Genomic DNA, 11,010 nt, shown 5'->3' with positions numbered 1-11,010 from the left:
CATCATTATACAAAGAGCCTATCAACACAATTCACGTGGCGTCCTTATATTATATGGACCGGCCGACACAGTTAAGAGTCGTATACAGTAAGTACTCCACCATCACCATGTCTATAATGATAGTGAGAATATTCAACTGCAATCTGCAGAGATAAAACCTGAAAATTGAAATCTTAATCTCATTTGATCATCAATTTCTCTCTCAAATCGCAGTGATCGGAAATTCCAAAATGACTTATCACAGCGTGCCGCAGGGACCACACCATCCGCCACCAGGTTTCCTTCCATCCTCTCTCATCCTTCCATTTCTCATTTCAACTCATCATATTCAATTTCTCAGTTTACTGGTAATCGGATTCATGTTTGATTAGGGCACGCCCCCCCACACCATCCGCCTCCACATCATCACGACGCACCGCACCATCCTCCACCAGGTTCTTTTCCATTTTCATCCTCGTTTCAACTCATCATATTCAATTTCACATTTTACTGTGTTTTTTCCTGTTAATTGGCTTAATGTTTCATACACTTGTTTCATTAGGGCACGGCCCCCCACACCATCCGTCTCCGCCGCCCCCTGGGCCAGGACCTTACCAAGGATACTTCAATCCTGGCCACGCTCCCCATCCGCCTCCGCCTTCTCACCACCATCACGATGATCATCATCACTCTGATTCTGGCTGCTGTTCCTTCCTTCAGGGCTGGTATGTTCAGTATTTTTTTGACATTTACTGCAAATTAGGCTTTGTATGGTTTTATATGAATTAGAATATCTTCTCTTTTGTTGTATCTGAGATAAGAGTGTCCACTATGGACAGCCCGCGGCTATAGCCACGGGTTGGGGCGGAGGGCGGGCGCCTATAGTGGGGAAGTTGTCCGGAAGGCGGGCGGACAACATTTGGGGGCGGTAGGGGTGGCGGACGAGGGATAGGCGGGGTTGGGGCGAGCCCGCGACTGGGGAGAATTAGCCGCGCCTATAGGCGCGGCGCCCATAGGGGGCGGACAACAGCCGCGGCGGATTCAATTTCGATATATTTTTTTTACCTCTATAAATACCACTCCCCACCACCTATTTTTCACCATTTTCACAAAATCCATCCACTCACTATCTACACAGCCACTCTCTAAAAATGCACCGAGGCGACGACGAATCACCCGACTCTCAGGAATCGGGCTATGGCAGCGAATATTACCTGTTTGCAATACAACGAATATTCGGCCTCAATTACCTCGTTTTCTAATTATTTACACTGCGATGATTTTAATTATACCCGATTAACACTAAAACATTTTAAAATGAAAATTGATTATAAAATTTGGGGGCTATTGGAGGTGTCCACCATAGTGGCGGAAATAGAATTTTGGGGCTGTGGACAACTAAATTGGGGCTATGGACAAAAACTGAGGCGGGGCTATTGGGCGTGTCCGCCTTATAGTGGACACCCTAAAAGAGGGGTTTTGTAGTTGCTCATTATGTGTGCATTTGATCTATTAAGCATCGAAATCCGGGATACAGATGTGCTCTAGGTCAGTCCATGATGCATAGCTTCACATCGTTATTGAGTTGGTTCTGCTAAGTGCATCCCCAAAAACTTGAACTAAAAACACATGAGCTCTGTCCAATGATCATTACAGTTAGAGAACATTCAATTCGACTTTGTTCAAAGCTGGTCTTGTTGCAAGCTGCAAAGTATTGCGTGATGTTTGCAGTCTATGCTTCGCCTTTTTCTAAAGATTACATTTTTGTAAAGTAAAGGCTATGCTCACGTTCCCAATTTGGTGGTTGGCCAGGCAGGGGGAATGATCTCCCACCTGCATTGCATCCAAACGTAAATACCATCTGACAATTGACTTTGCTTGTCAGTTGTGACCTAAACTTTTCAAGAATCTCATTATGTAACTATTGTTTCTTTATGCGAATTTGGCTGTACTCGATGATGGTTGGAGGTAACGAATGTTAATGCTTTTCAACTCGGTAAAGGTTCACTGGCAAGGCTGGTTTTCCGAGCAAAAACATATGGCTTGACAATCTTGACTTGAGATGAGATGAGATAGCTAGGAACTTAGATTGCATTTGGAGCCAGTTCTTGAAACACATAGATAACTATTCTTGGGCTACACCCTTGAAGTTAATTCTACAATTTTTAAAAATAAATGAAGTCTCATAAGCTTACTCATAAAAATGTTTATCTCATCCACTTCAAAAACATGAACTGTTTTTCTTTCACGTGCTCGATTTATATTTTGCTATCTCATGGAGTGTTGTTCATTATATTGAGCACCATGTCAAAGTAATTAAACCTGTTTGTGATTGACAGCTTATCTGCGCTTTGTTGCTGCTGCATATGGAGACAGTGTTGCCGCTGCTGTTTCTGAGTGTACAAGCGTGCCTATTTGATCTTTGGTTAGCACCTTATATCAGTATGAGTTTGCTGGTGCAGATCCGGTGAAACTCAGACCTATTGTAGACTACAATGATATAATTGTATGAATAAGCTCTTTACTACCCTTGTAGTATTGTCACGAGTAAAGATGGACAATGTTGATGAAGCCTAAGCTTACTAGACTATATTGTTGTACTTGTATTAGTATCTCCTAGTGAACAAATTATTCCACTCTTTATTGTATCCGAATGTCAATATAGGCGACTCTGCAGTTTTACCGATGTTACTTTTTGTGCAGTTTTACCGATGTCACTTTTAACGGTTATTCATATGTTTAACATCAATATGATGAATAAGCTAGTACTATAAGCTATGCTAATTTCAGCAATACAATTACTATTATTGATTCTAAATCCACCGGCTACTCTCAATTTTTATTTGTCCATTTTAAAAACCTGTATCTGTACAAAACTTTATTGTTTTCCAGATTAATGTGTAACCTAATTAATAGTCGGACAAATCGATTGGTTTTAAATAACTACTGCCCTATTGACATCTCTAGAATGAACCATGGGAGACTTTACTTTTGATTATGAACAAAAACTGGGAATAAAGGTAAGAAAATAACAAAATTGTTCTAAAAAAAATACTTCAAAACCTTTTCCACTCAAAATATATCAATTACTATAAAAAAAAATTATTATATCTGTTAAGCCAATATACTCCTATTTTTTGGCAACATTAATCTCAAACTTTTTACTATTATAAATGTGCATAAATTGTAGTCAAAATAGTAGTGCTCCAAAATCCAAATCAAATCAAATCAAATAAATTTAATCGAAGTGCCCGTGTCCGACCACCACACCTTCCTCGCATATTCTAAACAAAAAAACAAAAACGCAATTATTATTCATTAGAAAAACGTTTCGCAGCTCTATAGAGTTGGTGGTCTGCATCGTTCCCTGCCCCTCCGCCGCCACCATTCCCATTACAGGTTCATTTTCCAAACCTGTCGATTCAATTTCAGCTAAAACTATTATCCAACTCAATCCTCAAATCACACGTTACTGTCATTTGATTCTTCTTTCCACCAATTTTCTGCAGATTGCTTGTATTATTGAATGCAATTTTCGTTTTCCTTGTCTTCTCTTTTTAGGTTTTCTCTCTGATACCTGTTCTCGTACTGCGGTGGTGGAAATAGCTAGAAACTAGTAGTTCACTCTTTCTGCTTCCGGAAAGATCTGCTTAAAATTCATCACTTCTCACCGCCATTTATTGAGGTAGGATTTAATTCGGAGGATTTAATTTGGCATGGCGACAACATTGCATTTATCTGGCGTCAAAACTCCAAACCAGTTTTTCTCCAAGAGCAAATATGCTTCCGGATATCAGTGTATGCAGTTTCCTAGGCAGCAGTATCTTCATTTCGCGGTTTCGTTGCCGCCATGGCTGCCTTCGGTGTCCAGTCACTGTTTGTCTCTGAGAATGAGATGTGAGGGTGGGAAGATTGATATGCTTGAAAGGACTGATACTCAGAACCACGATGCTGACCTAACTTCGAATGAAAATGAGCTAACCTGCGTGATGAAGTTTGGTGGTTCGTCTGTAGCCTCCGCGGAGAGAATGCGGGAAGTAGCTGAGCTCATTCTCAGCTTTCCAGAAGAGAGACCTGTCATTGTTCTTTCTGCTATGGGGAAAACAACTAACAAGCTCTTATCGGTATATGTTCAGCTGTGTTTTTTTTTTGTGTGTGTCTAATAAATCCTTCATAACTTGGTTTCTGATCGTGGTGCTTGTGTTACAGGCTGGAGAGAAGTCTGTCACTTGTGGCGTTTCGAATGTGTCTGATCTTGAAGAATTGACTTTCATCAAAGATTTACATTTGAGGTTTTTCAGCTTTATGTGTGCAAATTTTCCATCCTAATGTTTTTTCATGGAGAATATCTTACTCAAAAGATTTGTGCTTTGTTGTGCCATCAGGACCGCATATGAGCTCGGAGTAGAGAGCACAATTATATCTAGTGAGTGACACGTCACTTCCTTTAAGATCTGGCCACCAATGGATTTTATTATATGCATGAGAGTCAACTGATGATAGTTGATAAAAAGTTGTTTGCTGAAAAAGTTATATGTAGGACCAGTGACTATCAGATTTTCTGTCTTGATTGCATGCCATTGACATCCATCTTGCATCTGCATTTATGTTATGATAACTCTAGATGATTACTGCATTCTTTCTTGTTTATTTAAGCCATCATTCGAGAAATCACTCTGGATAAGGTTGCCATCTTCTACATATGTATCTAGTATCTACACTATTAGTTCTTGTTAATTGACAATTTAATCCATTTACTATTACATTTTTATTCAAAACAATTCTGCAGAACACCTGTTTGAGTTGGAACAACTTCTGAATGGAATTGCTATGATGAAAGAGATGACCCTAAGAACAAAAGACTACCTGGTTTCTTTTGGGGAATGCATGTCTACAAGGCTTTTTGCTGCCTATTTGAATAAAATAGGTGTAAAAGCCCAACAAGTATGTTTTCTTGAATTTCTTCATATCATTTCATAATTAATCATTACAAAAGTACAATTATCTGCTACATATTTGAAATCGAGAAGAATTTCCTATGATTAATGAATAATGATGCTTCTTGAGCCCCGAAGAAACATAAATTACTACAGCGATTTTGTGTCAAATGTTTGTATTGCCATAATAAGTTTTTAAATTTCATCTTATTCTTTTTTCCTGAAAGCTTGTCCATTCAAAACAATGAAGATGATAGAATTGGAGCTAGGGTTTTTCCATTTATTATATTTGTTCTCGTATTAGTTTACCAAAATACTTCTATTTCCCGTATTATTTCGCCAATTGTACATGGGCACTAGATGAATGAACCCCAGAAACATTCGGATTAATTGGTTTTCCATGGGATTAATTGGTTTTCCATGCTTTGATACCATAAACTTGTCTGTCCTGGGAAAATGGCATAACCTATTTATAGAATTTCTAAGATAATGAATTGTTTTCACTTTTCAGCCTATTTTTATAAAGTGATTGAAACAACACACGTTTGAATGGCAGTATTTCTTTATTCCATGGCCAACAAATTCTTTTTGAGGGTGAAAAATTCGTTTCCAATCTCATAAGATGAGTATGCTGTTATCTTTTTGAATTCATTTTTACTCTCAAATTTTGGGCCAAGAGAAGTACTTGTTTGAGCTGTACATACTTTTGCGGAATTCTGTTTCTATCAAACTTGAGCTATAACATCATGGAGTTTACCTTGCATCATTCGAAAATTCTATGTAGCTTAATCAGTGAGATTTAATTATATTTTAAAATGCCATTTTTGCTAATGATTGATTATGGTTTCTCTGATGCTGCATGCTATATAGTAGTACAGTCGCTGCCAGCATACCACATTGTTGTATAACTGCAACATTTTGCATCTTTTTGCAGTATGATGCCTTTGATATTGGTTTTATAACCACTGATGATTTCACGAATGCGGATATTTTGGAAGCAACCTATCCAGCTGTTGCAAAGAGATTGCATGGGGATTGGATTAGTGATCCTGCTATTCCTATTGTTACTGGCTTCCTTGGGAAGGTGGCTCCCTGTTCCCTAATGATCCTATCAATGTTGTATTTGTTATGTGGTTTTTGGTACATTTATCAGTGAATCATGAGGGTGTTTGGCCATATTATAGGGTTGGAGAAGTTGTGCAGTGACCACGCTAGGGAGAGGTGGTAGCGATTTAACTGCTACCACAATCGGGAAAGCATTGGGTTTAAGAGAAATCCAGGTTAATCATTGTCAATTCTTGTTTATATTCTTTGAAACCTGTTTCTTTAACTGTATTCTTTTATGCTGCTTTACTTCAGCCCTCTCCGTTACATTGAAAAGTGTTTCACATTTGTGCATCTTCTGTAGAACTTTAAACAAACTCTTTTATTCTTGGAATTGTAACCATTCTCTTAGATGTTGCAGTGTCATTTTCACTATATTGTATGATCTGCTTGGTTGACATTACTTGACTGTCTTATCCTTTTTAGGTGTGGAAAGATGTTGATGGTGTTCTCACATGTGATCCTAATATATATTCCCACGCTGCTCCTGTGTCCTATCTAACTTTCGATGAAGCTGCTGAACTTGCTTATTTTGGTGCTCAGGTATCACTAAGACTTCTCAAAATTATTTTCTACTGTCTGCACTATACCTTGCTCATTCTTGTTGCATTAAAAACTCTAGAAATAATTTCCCGTGCTGGTTTTGTCTCAATGTCCAGGTAGGTTGTCTAAGATTGTTAGTTTGCTGTAAAGGGTGTCATCTTGAAACAATTTTTTTAATGCAGCTTTTATACTGGTCCGATACAGTTGAATCTGTATTCCAAACAACAGATGATATTGATTTCTGACTAGGGTCTCTTTTTATTATTTGGATGTTGCTCTAGTAAGTCAATCTGTTTCTTTTGGTTGAAAGGTCCTCCATCCACAGTCCATGAGGCCTGCTAGGGAAGGTGATATACCTGTGCGAGTGAAAAACTCTTACAATCCAAAAGCTCCTGGAACCCTTATCACTAGATCAAGGGACATGAGTGAGGTTAGTTGCTTAATTGTTTTGAGAAACAATTTGTTTGCCATGAAAGAATGTCGGACACTTATTTTTCTTATGCATGTCCAGGCTGTACTTACTAGCATCGTCTTGAAAAGGAATGTTACAATGCTGGATATTGTGAGCACAAGAATGCTTGGTCAATTTGGTTTTCTTGCTAGGGTAAGCAACACTTATATTTATGTGAACAACTAGCAACTAGGGATGTCAATCGGGCCAGCCCACCGGGTTTCGGGCCAACCCTATTCGGGTTGCGGGTCAATCGGGTGCGGGCTAATCGGGCTGTTATTTTTCCGGGTTATAAAAGTTCAACCCTAACCCTAAAAGCTCGGGTTTCGGGCTAGCCCATCGGGTTAATCGGGTTGCTATCGATAAAATTAACATGCGATCAATCCAATAAATAATGGTGAAAATTAGTTATATTTATAAAATGTAAAATATTTAATTATTATAAATTTAAGATATATGCTTAAACTCAATCATAAACATGATCAAATACTAATATTTGAGATTTATGCAAAATAAAACATAAACAAGAAATTTTAAAGCATGTTTAGAAATTTAAATATATTTTTAGTGAATTTGAAGTTTCTAATTCATTTATCTATTATTATATTAATAAAAACTTAATATATAATTTATATATTTAATATATAAAATGGAAAGTTATTTTTTAAGTAATCTATATTATAAAATAATCAATGAAGTGTCGAATTAGAGTCAAACAAATAGAACAATATAAATTTTATCGGGTTTCCGGGCCAGCCCATCGGGTTTTCGGGTCTGGCCCTAACGGGTTGCGGGTTAATCGGGTGCGGGCTAATCGGGCTAGAAATTTTCAGCCCTAACCCTATAAATTTGGCGGGCTATTCGGGCCAGCCCACGGGTTGCGGGCTAAATTGACATCCCTACTTGCAACCACCATTAGTTTTATCCTTTCCTGTTGCACTTCACTTCAAAATTGTTGTGTTCAGGTTTTTGCAATTTTTGAGGATCTAGGCATATCGGTTGATGTTGTTGCCACTAGTGAAGTGAGTATTTCCTTGACGTTGGACCCTTCCAAGCTTTGGAGTAGAGAACTTATCCAGCAGGCAAGCGTATGATACAAGACCTTCGTTAACCTAAATATTTCATTTTTGGGATAGTTAGAATCAATTCTTTGTTTCAAGTGGCAATCTTTGGTTTTATATGGAGAACTAATATTTTTACTTTTCCCTAGCTTGTGAGTGTATGCTTTTCCTTAAATTTCTTTTGACTTTATCTTCCCATTTTTCATGAAAGTGTTTGCCTGCAGTGTTCTAGAACTATTTCAATAGCTTCAAGCTCTTATGATCTTATCTTTAAAGTTTTATAATTGGCTTTACAAGTTCTTACCCAGCTTTCCCATTTTCTGATCAGGAATTAGACCATGTGGTGGAAGAACTAGAAAAAATTGCAGTCGTAAATCTTCTCCAGCACAGATCTATCATCTCTCTTATTGGAAATGTTCAGAGATCCTCACTGATACTTGAAAAGGTGCGCTGCCTTATTCAAATCGCACAAACTTTGCTTACCTTTGAATTATATGCTTTGCTTATCTTCTTGTGATATGATTTTCATTTATGTTGTTCATCTGCTATTACTGTTCATTAGAACTCTTTGCTACATTTTACACTTTCACCATTGTTTGGCCCTGGTCCCCGAAAATCTCTCAAATCCAAAGGATCAAAGTGTTTAGCTTGTCTTGCTCTACTTTTGCCCTGAAGGGGCTATTACTGCTGCTAATGAGATCTTAATGTGGGCAGGCGTTCCATGTCCTTCGGGCTAATGGTGTAAACGTTCAAATGATCTCTCAAGGTGCTTCGAAAGTCAATATATCGTTGATCGTAAATGACAGCGAAGCAGAACAATGCGTAAGAGCTCTTCACGCAGCCTTCTTTGAGAGTGATCTTTCGGAACTTGTTTTAGAGAGTAATTCTCAAAATGGTTCAGTTTGAAGTCTCTGCAGCAGCCACAACCTGTCGAAATGATTACCCTCCAAGTTAGAATTGTCATTCCGGCTTCATTTTTAGATCATATGATTGGGTAGATTAAGTGCCTGTTTGTGCAACGCTGAGCAATTTTGTACGACGATTATTTATATTGATGTCAAAGTAGATTTTACAGATTATCCTTTCCGTGATTGTTTTATTCTTCCCTTCATCACAGACCAAATAATAGTCTTTCATGCTTATGTGATATTGGGGATTGTGCTCGCGCGGCCTCTGTATAAAGATGAACAAACATCATTTCATTTACTAGTGAAAAGTAGTATCGAATTATCGATCATTGTTTTTAAAGATTGTTATCAATTTTTGCCTGAAAGTACAAGTTCGGATTATCATTGCAACATTCATGAACCTTCATATATTTATTGCTCATTTTAAATCTCTCATGAAAACTAAATGGATAATTTATTTTTATTTTGATTCAAAACAAATTACTATAATTTTCACGAAAATTCTTGATATGCTTTTCCATTTTCTATAATTCGAGCTACGAATGAAAGTAAATAAAATGTGTGAGGCCGAAAGCCCAATAAAAGTATCAACGGGCCACACCAAAGTGAATAAAATATGAGGCCCAAGGCCGAACACAAACTGCAACGGCCCACACCCCTTCATAAACCCTACAAAATAGCGAAGTTGGATTCAGAGCAATTGCAATGGCGTGCACAATCGATTTCCGGAAGCTCGACGAGGGCTTCGGCGGCAAGACCTTCAAGCGCAAGAGAGCCGAGCAGGAAGCCGAGAAGCACAACGATTCCTCGATGGAAATCGACGCCGCCGTCGCCAATCCGTCGAAGCGGCAGGCCGTCGCCTCCTCCTCCGATCCGAACAAGCCGTCCTTCGGCAAGCCGACCTACGACGGAGTGATCGCCGGCAAAGTGTCGGGGAAGAGGTGGAAGGAGGTGCGGACGCGGCGCGCGTCGTCCGTCCAGGTGAAGAAGGGGACGACGGCGGAGCAGCGGGCAAGGGAGAAGGAGATTAAGAAGGCGTACAGAGAGAGGATGACGGAGCTCAAGGAGGAAATACGGCAGAACAAGCAGGAGAAGAGGCGGCTGCGCGAGGAAAGGGAGAAGAAGAAGGCGGAGAATATTCTCAAGTCGGGAACGAAGCTGCAGAAGATTACCAACCCTAATACGCTCAAGAAAATCTCTAAATCCAAGCAGCGCAAGCTCCTCAAGGTCGTCTCTGATGATATTTTCAACAATAAAACCAAGAAGTAGCTTCTTTATTTTATCAAAATGTGTTTTTGTTACGGATTGTCATTTTAGTTTATCATGTTTTGTTGGAATATTTGTTTGAAGAAGAAATATTATATTTTCAGAGCCTCAATATAATTATTATTCGATCAATGGGTTCTTGTCAAAATGGTGGAATGGGTCTTTGTTTATGGAGTGGAGTACCAAATAAACATTCAACGTAGCTTGCCTCAAAATTCAGACGATATCAACCATCCAACTAATCAAACTCTTTAAGTTAAGAAGAAATAAGTACAATCCAATTAGTTGTTTTCAGCTGAGTAAGGGGTAATTACTCAAATTGGTACAAAAAAGTTTTAAGTAGTATCATACAAACAGTTTAATTAGTGTTCAAATTAGTACAATATGTTAAAACTAGTATAACACCGTTATTAGTTTTCTTATTTTTCAAGGGCTTTCATAAAGTAAACCACTAAACCAGCATTCCACACATTCATGATTTATCATGCTAATAAACAAAAACCAAATAAAATATAGAAAATCACCGTAAAATCACCACATCGATCAATACCCTTCACTAATAAGCTAATAGCTGCATCCGAATTCCAACCTTGATAAGCCAGAATATATATGCGTCTACTAAAAGATGCAACGAATGTGTAATTCATGTATAGCTGCCTTCAGATAATCATATCAGTCCATTTGTTTGGTTTATCTTTCTAGAAACACAATCATATATATATATATAGATAAGGTAAAACTTTTTGTACCAATTTGAAATA

At 38.2% G+C, this 11,010-nt stretch overlaps 3 protein-coding genes across 3 annotated transcripts; all 3 read left to right on the top strand.

Moving 5' to 3' along the window:
* Positions 1-86: 86 nt before the first annotated feature.
* Positions 87-2,670, top strand: LOC121750998 (proline, histidine and glycine-rich protein 1-like). The gene is made up of 4 exons (XM_042145703.1): positions 87-276; positions 372-434; positions 542-704; positions 2,319-2,670. Exons 1-4 carry the CDS (start codon positions 231-233, stop codon positions 2,374-2,376), a joined length of 330 nt encoding a protein of 109 aa, XP_042001637.1. The 5' UTR covers positions 87-230; the 3' UTR covers positions 2,377-2,670.
* A 572-nt stretch (positions 2,671-3,242) lies between these two features.
* LOC121750888 (aspartokinase 2, chloroplastic-like) lies at positions 3,243-9,323 on the top strand. Its single transcript, XM_042145542.1, has 13 exons — positions 3,243-3,378; positions 3,541-4,103; positions 4,189-4,271; positions 4,365-4,405; positions 4,769-4,923; positions 5,851-6,000; positions 6,101-6,196; positions 6,447-6,563; positions 6,874-6,993; positions 7,075-7,167; positions 7,980-8,102; positions 8,404-8,520; positions 8,790-9,323. Exons 2-13 carry the CDS (start codon positions 3,696-3,698, stop codon positions 8,979-8,981), a joined length of 1,695 nt encoding a protein of 564 aa, XP_042001476.1. The 5' UTR covers positions 3,243-3,378; positions 3,541-3,695; the 3' UTR covers positions 8,982-9,323.
* A 350-nt stretch (positions 9,324-9,673) lies between these two features.
* On the top strand, positions 9,674-10,381 carry LOC121750978 (coiled-coil domain-containing protein 86-like). Its single transcript, XM_042145681.1, has one exon. It carries the CDS (start codon positions 9,689-9,691, stop codon positions 10,250-10,252), a length of 564 nt encoding a protein of 187 aa, XP_042001615.1. The 5' UTR covers positions 9,674-9,688; the 3' UTR covers positions 10,253-10,381.
* Positions 10,382-11,010: the final 629 nt, after the last annotated feature.

Source organism: Salvia splendens, chromosome 10 (assembly GCF_004379255.2).
Source record: "Salvia splendens isolate huo1 chromosome 10, SspV2, whole genome shotgun sequence".
NCBI classification, from domain to species: Eukaryota; Viridiplantae; Streptophyta; class Magnoliopsida; order Lamiales; family Lamiaceae; genus Salvia; species Salvia splendens.
The sequence above is the reverse complement of the archived record's forward strand: the minus strand, read 5'-3'. Positions and strand labels throughout refer to the sequence as shown.

What these genes read in the sequence shown, in the direction of transcription:
- LOC121750998 (XM_042145703.1), top strand. Translation starts at nt 231, where the DNA reads ATGACTTATCACAGCGTGCCGCAGGGACCACACCATCCGCCACCAG. An exon ending in ACCACACCATCCGCCACCAG is followed by an intron (nt 277 to 371) that starts GTTTCCTTCCAT and finishes ATGTTTGATTAG; the next exon opens with GGCACGCCCCCCCACACCAT. An exon ending in ACCGCACCATCCTCCACCAG is followed by an intron (nt 435 to 541) that starts GTTCTTTTCCAT and finishes TTGTTTCATTAG; the next exon opens with GGCACGGCCCCCCACACCAT.
- LOC121750888 (XM_042145542.1), top strand. Translation starts at nt 3,696, where the DNA reads ATGGCGACAACATTGCATTTATCTGGCGTCAAAACTCCAAACCAGTTT. An exon ending in CAACTAACAAGCTCTTATCG is followed by an intron (nt 4,104 to 4,188) that starts GTATATGTTCAG and finishes CTTGTGTTACAG; the next exon opens with GCTGGAGAGAAGTCTGTCAC. An exon ending in AACTTATCCAGCAGGCAAGC is followed by an intron (nt 8,103 to 8,403) that starts GTATGATACAAG and finishes TTTTCTGATCAG; the next exon opens with GAATTAGACCATGTGGTGGA.
- LOC121750978 (XM_042145681.1), top strand. Translation starts at nt 9,689, where the DNA reads ATGGCGTGCACAATCGATTTCCGGAAGCTCGACGAGGGCTTCGGCGGC.